The sequence below is a fragment of the Juglans microcarpa x Juglans regia genome, chromosome 1D, assembly GCF_004785595.1.
Source record: "Juglans microcarpa x Juglans regia isolate MS1-56 chromosome 1D, Jm3101_v1.0, whole genome shotgun sequence".
Lineage (NCBI taxonomy): Eukaryota > Viridiplantae > Streptophyta > Magnoliopsida > Fagales > Juglandaceae > Juglans > Juglans microcarpa x Juglans regia.
The window spans coordinates 22,401,215-22,407,529 of NC_054594.1; the positions used below are offsets into that span (position 1 = coordinate 22,401,215).

At 34.9% G+C, this 6,315-nt stretch overlaps 1 protein-coding gene across 1 annotated transcript; it reads left to right on the forward strand.

Annotated features, from left to right (window-relative positions):
* The first annotated feature begins 4,648 nt into the window (after positions 1-4,648).
* On the forward strand, positions 4,649-5,793 carry LOC121241649 (protein FAR-RED IMPAIRED RESPONSE 1-like). Its single transcript, XM_041139550.1, has 2 exons — positions 4,649-4,857; positions 5,139-5,793. The coding sequence occupies exons 1-2, from the start codon at positions 4,649-4,651 to the stop codon at positions 5,791-5,793; spliced, it is 864 nt and encodes a 287-aa protein (XP_040995484.1).
* Positions 5,794-6,315: the final 522 nt, after the last annotated feature.

Sequence of the window (6,315 nt, forward strand, 5' to 3'; positions counted from 1 at the left end):
AAAGCTAGAGCCTAGGGGATTGCGCTTTGCAATTTGCTGTCTTCGGAGGTGGGGAAAAAGACAGGCTCATTGGGCGATTGAGTTGGCCTGACTACTACAGTTTATAAAGCAAGTGTACGATGTTACTTTCTGCATATAATTATATAATAAAATAATATTTATATATACAATTTGCTACCTCCGATTATATATATATATATATATATGATAGATGGTTACTTTTAAATGGTAAAAGTAGGCCTGTGCAGAAAAATCGACTGATCCGGCCCCGTCCGTGAGCACCGACCCGACCCGACCCAAAAATACCGGTTTAACTCTTGAACGGATTCAACCGATACAATCCGCTTATAAAATTTGTAGATGAAACCCTAGCCCCATTCTCAATGAGCGGAAGGTCTCAAAATTTATTGATTACTGTCTCTTTCTTATTTTTAAAGGAAAAATCAAATTCTTCTTCGTTTTCTTTAGACTTATTTTTCAATAGAAAATTACTTTTAAAAGCTGTCATCGAAGTATTATCTATGAGAGATGTGTGGTCTAATTATACACATGTTGCTTTTGTTGATTTGACTTTTCTCGTAGCACGAACTATTGGATGGGATGGATTCTCTCTTTCCTCCAATTCGCAATGGGTAAGTACTTCCTCTCCAACATCCACTTTTCTCTTCCAAACAGACTTGCAAAACATTCTAACCTAAATCTGAAGATCAACTTGTCTTCTCTAACCTTCCTCCCATACTTTCAATGGCTCGTTAAACACAATAAATGCATTGAATCCCTCGTAACTAAAACAAAGCTTTTGATCTGAAATATTATGGCTCTTGAACTTGCAACAGAAGATGCTTGAAGGAAAAGGTGGGTTGAAGACGAAGAAAAAAAAACCCACGGGTTGACCCAATCAAGAATATGCGGGTCGGGTCAATTCTATCCAACTGATCAAGAAGTGCGGGTCGGGCCCAAATGTTGAACGGGTTGCAGCCCTAAGTAAAAGTGTTTCATCTCATTTTATCTTATTATTATAATTTTTTTAAATTTTTAAATTTTTACATAATACATAATAAATATTTCAATTTTTTCAATTTTGAAAATAATAATAATAATAATAATATTAAAAAAATATTCTAAAAATATTTTATTCAATTTTTAACTTTTATCTCATCTCAATTCATTGTCCAAACGATACCTTATTGTAGGTGTAGGGAACTGATGACATCTTACGTTATTTTACTATATATTATTATTTGTAAATAGTTTTTTATTATTAATAAATTATTTATTATTATTTATAAATGATTTCGCTATTATTTATAAATAAATTCTTAAATCTTCATAATCACCGCACACGCTACACCATCGGAATCTGTCGCGTTGGATCTTTCGAATCCATCCAAGGCTCACCTCTTCCTCAGAGACTTACGCCATGTGTCATTATTGAGCAACAAATTACTATATATCCAACCCGTCCAATCCTAACTTTCTGACTATGTACCACTTTTATAGAAGAATAATGCTTCCCGCTTAATTTCGTCCTCTCATTTTCATTATTTATATATTTTTTAATATTTTTTATTTATTAATTAAGAAAGTGAGTATTAGTATATTAATATATTTTTATATTTTTTAAAATATTTTAAAAAATATAAATTAAAAAAAATAAAAAATAAAATGTTCCTTTAGCACGCCCATTCTTTATCGAATCAATTCTTCTATATACAATCGCCGGTGCGAAACCGGGGGGGAAACGAATGAAATGTGCAGTAAGGGAAGGAAACGGAAACAAAAAGAAGCCGAAGCCCCTTGCTCAAGCTGAACCCAAAGACCCATCCGTGGAAGGATTTCGTCTGTTGTAGTCGTCGTCGTCGACTAAAGAACCGGTTGTTACGGTCGCCATTCATCACATATTCCGGATCTGAGTTGGCATCGACGTGGGTCTGCTCTTGATTTCTAGATATGTTTCTTCCACTGCATAACGACAAAGTATTTCTTTCTCTTGCTTTAGATTTGATTTTCTGTTGTTCTTCACACATTCTCTTGTATATGTCTTTTACTAGTGAGTATGTTCCTTTTGGATTCATGTACCTACTCTTTTGTTTGAGTTTCTTCTAACAAATAAAATAATTTTTGGTTGTTGCACTTTTTGTTTGCTAAAATGCTTTTCCTTATAAAACCATTTTAAACCTTGAATGGTTCTTCAGAATACTAGTCACAAGAATTACTTCAGAATCCACTGGTTGCTCATTCGAACAAGTCCAAAAAGATATTGATAGGGATCGATACATGTCCCCTATAGAAGCAGTTGAATATGGAATAATTGATGGAGTTATCGATATGGATAGCATTATTCCACTAATGCATGTCCCAAAAATGGTGAAATCAAGACTGAATTATGAGGAAATTAGCAAAGATCCAATGAAGTTCTTGACACTTGATGTTCCAGACCATGAGATATACTAGCTTTTGGTATATGTTACAGTTATAACACTTGAATTTGCTTTCAAGTAAACAAGTTTAGCTTTACTTTAAACAAACCTTATGTTTTATGTCGGAGTTTTGGATTTTGCTTTTCGAAGCCTGCTTCTCTGTTTCTACGTTTCTGCTCATTATATTTTTTTTTTATATTACTTCTCTTTACCAAACTCCCCAAGTCATCTTGGATTCCAATCAATTCTCTGGTTTTTTTAACAAGTTTTTGAGATGAATAGATTCTTGGGCTCCCTATGCTTTGAAGCCTTGTTGCATTCAAAAAGCCTGATATCTCTTCCATTTCCAGTATTCTTTGGAACCACCTGCAAGCCCCCAGCAAAGGTATTGTGCCTCTAAATCCATTTCTTTTAGTTATCTTGTTTGCATTTCGGGTCTATCACTTATACTATTGGTTTTCCCTCAATTATGAATCATTAAGGCCAAAACACCATAGTTCTTTGTGTAAAGAATGGAACCTTATAAATAGTATGTACATTTGAGTAATATGAAGTAGTTCTTTTAACTTTTAATTGATTGATTCATGTAGTGTTGGTCTGCCAATTACATTCCACATTGCAATGTAAATGATTTATATTGTTGGTTAATGTTTTTGTATTTTGGTTTTGGGGTCATAATTAGTCCCAAAACTATTTTCATTGTATTTACGATATTTCTTCACCTTAAATGAGAGTGTTTTCAATAAAGTGTGCTAAAAAAATGAAAAAAAAAAAATTCCACATTCAAAAGTGGGTGATCATCTTAAAGAAATATCATGATAAGATGTAAAATCGTCTTAAACCAACATCAAACAGGGAAAACAATATTATGATATGGGTAATATTGGTACTTGGCCCCCCATTTGGCAACCATATTTGCATCGCCACATACTCATGAATGAAATAAATATTAAATATTTATTTGAAATGAGATCCATTGTACCAGTTCATAGATTTTAATGTGGTTTGAATTATACAATATTGCTATTGACAAGATACATTTGTCTCCCTCTTAGCATGGAAAAAGGAAAATAACATCCATCTACCTTAAGACTATCTAGCTCAAATTCTCCATCCGCGGTACGTTATTTTATTTGCAATATATCAATAACATTATATCTGAGATTAGTTGATATTTATTTTCTCAACACATCAATAATTTATCCAATAACATTACAGGGCATACCATCAACTTCTCCAAACATCACAATGCACGGTTAGTATGGACCCCCATCCATGGTATGTTATTTTATTTAATATATCAATAACATTAGATTCGAGATTAGTTGATTTTTATTTTCTCAACATATCAATAATTTATCCAATAACATTTCAAGACATACCATCAACTTTTCCAAACATCCCAATGCACAGTTATTTTGGACCAGTGCCTGCAATATCACTGGGTTTTCTCCCATTTCCTACTGTCAACCAATATCCAAGCAACCTACAGGTGGTGATGTCATGTTTTCCATTTAATTTTAATAAGTCGGTTTTTTTTGAAGAGTTAAATTGTAGTTGGTTTTTCTGAAGAGTTTAATTGTATTTTTTTTTTCTTTTTGCTAGAATGCTACTTACCCATTTCAACATGGCATGAAGGCCAGTTGTCTCTCAGCAATACCTCCATTACAAGCAGATTTTTTGATACGAAGGATAATAGACCCGATGTTGGGGAAACTAAATCGCCAGCTACATCTTCTAGAGTTGAAGAAATTCATTTTGATAGACCAAATGCACAAGAAATCGAGTATGGCAATGTCGGAACATTTGAGAACGTGCAAATGGATGGTGATCATGAGCCAATTTCAGGGATGGAGTTTAATTCCTTAGAATATTTAATGAGTTATTATAAGGAATATGGTAAGAAATGTGGGTTTGGGGTGATGACAAAAAGGAGTGAGAGGGGAGAGGATGAGACTGTTAGATATGTCACCCTTGCCAGTGCGCATGGAGGGAAGGCCCGGAATAGGATTTTGAATGTCGCCAACCCACGTTCGACATAAAAGACGGAATGTAAGGCAAAAATTAATGCCTTAAAAGTTGCTGATGGAAAGTTTCGACTGACTACAATTCATAATATCCAAAATCACGGCCTCAGTCCAAAGAAATCTCGCTTCTTTCGATGTAATAGAGAAGTGAGTGAATCCGTTAAAAGAGTCCTAGATACAAATGATTTGGCCGGCATCCGAATGAATAAGAGTTTCGAGTCTCTTGTTGTTGGTGCGGGTGATTTTGAGAATCTCTCGTTTTTGGAAAAGGATTGTCGTAACTACATCGACAAGGCACGACGTCTACGGTTGGGCATAGGTGGTGCTGGAGCGCTTCGAGACTACTTTTTACGGATGCAGTACACAAATTTGGAGTTATTTGCACTAATGGACTTGGATGATGACGGGAGGTTAAAAAATTTATTCTGGGCAAACCCCCTTAGTCTGGTAGTAAAATTTATACACTAAGTGTGAGCATCGGGTACCGGCCTTGAAAAATATTTTTTGGGCTGGAATGAGTACAATGCAGCCGTACGAGAGCATGAATGCCTTTTTTTTATGGTTATGTTCATGTTAAGACAAACTTGAAAGAGTTTGTTGATTAGTATGATAATACCTTGAAAAAGAAGATTGAGAACGAAAATTGCGCAGACTTCCACTCATTTAATGTCACAATTTCCTGCATCTCTAGATCTCTAATTGAAAAAAGATATCAAGATTTGTACACAAATGCTAAATTTAGGGAAGTTCAGCACCAACTTACCAGCATTATCAACTTGGACCCAGTTTTACTTAAGGTGGATGCTACACTCAAGACCTATCTAGTAGAGGATGAAGTTTGTGTTGAAGATTTCACTAAGCTGATTACACATTCAGTGGATTTTAGTGAAGACGATGTAGTCGCCAAGTGTTCTTGTGGTTTATTTGAAATGAGGGGGATAGTGTCCCGGCACATCTTCGTCGTGTTCAAATGTAACAGGATTAAGACAATACCAGATAGGTACATTATAGAACGATGGAGGAAGGACATCAAAAGAAAATACACTCTAATCCACAGCGGCTATGATGCAGGGGATCAACGAGAAGATGCTAATAGAAATTCAAGTCTGTTGAATATCTGTTATAAAATGATTACTTGTGCGGCGGGTCCGAAAATGCATACTGAGGATGCAACGATTAAGTTAAATGCAATGATTGACCTGTATTATGCGAACCAAGAACCTCCATCGATGACTCAAAAGTGTTTAAATATTGATGCCACGACAAAGGACACAACTACAATTGGTAGTTCAACAAAAGTACTCAGTCAATTGTTGTGCGAGGAAAAGGCAGACCCTCATTTCTGAGGAGAGCATCCAGGATGGAGAGAGACCTGCAGAAAGTTAAGGAAAAGACGAAGAAAGCCCAAGGAAATGGAAAACGCAAACAGGTGCAGATTTGTAATATTACCTTGTTTATTTAAATTTTCATATAAATATTATCTGACAAATTGGTTACTATTTTATTAGCGAGATGGGGAAGATACACCAGATGTGGACACTTGCAGGAGGCTATTTGGCCCTTCCGATTTGGACATCTCCAATATTGGACACGTATAAGTAATATAATAAGTATGTATTTAATTTATATTTGAGTTATGATTTATTGTAGTGTTTTTTACGAGTATTTATCATCAGGCTATTCCAGAAAACTTACCAGCTGCGGACATTAGTGGAACCCAATCCCAAGAAACAATAATTTAAAGTCAAGAAAGTGTAAGTGGATCTAAACTTTATCTGTATTTTAATGACATTAGTTGACATGACATTAATATATGAGTTAATATTTTTTACAGAAGCAATTTGGATTGGATGGATCACAACCGCTAC

Excerpts from the sequence above, each read along its gene's own strand:
- LOC121241649 (XM_041139550.1), top strand. The coding sequence starts at position 4,649 with ATGAATAAGAGTTTCGAGTCTCTTGTTGTTGGTGCGGGTGATTTTGAG. Across the intron at positions 4,858-5,138 it reads GACTTGGATGATGACGGGAG|ATCTCTAATTGAAAAAAGAT; the intron begins GTTAAAAAATTT and ends CTGCATCTCTAG.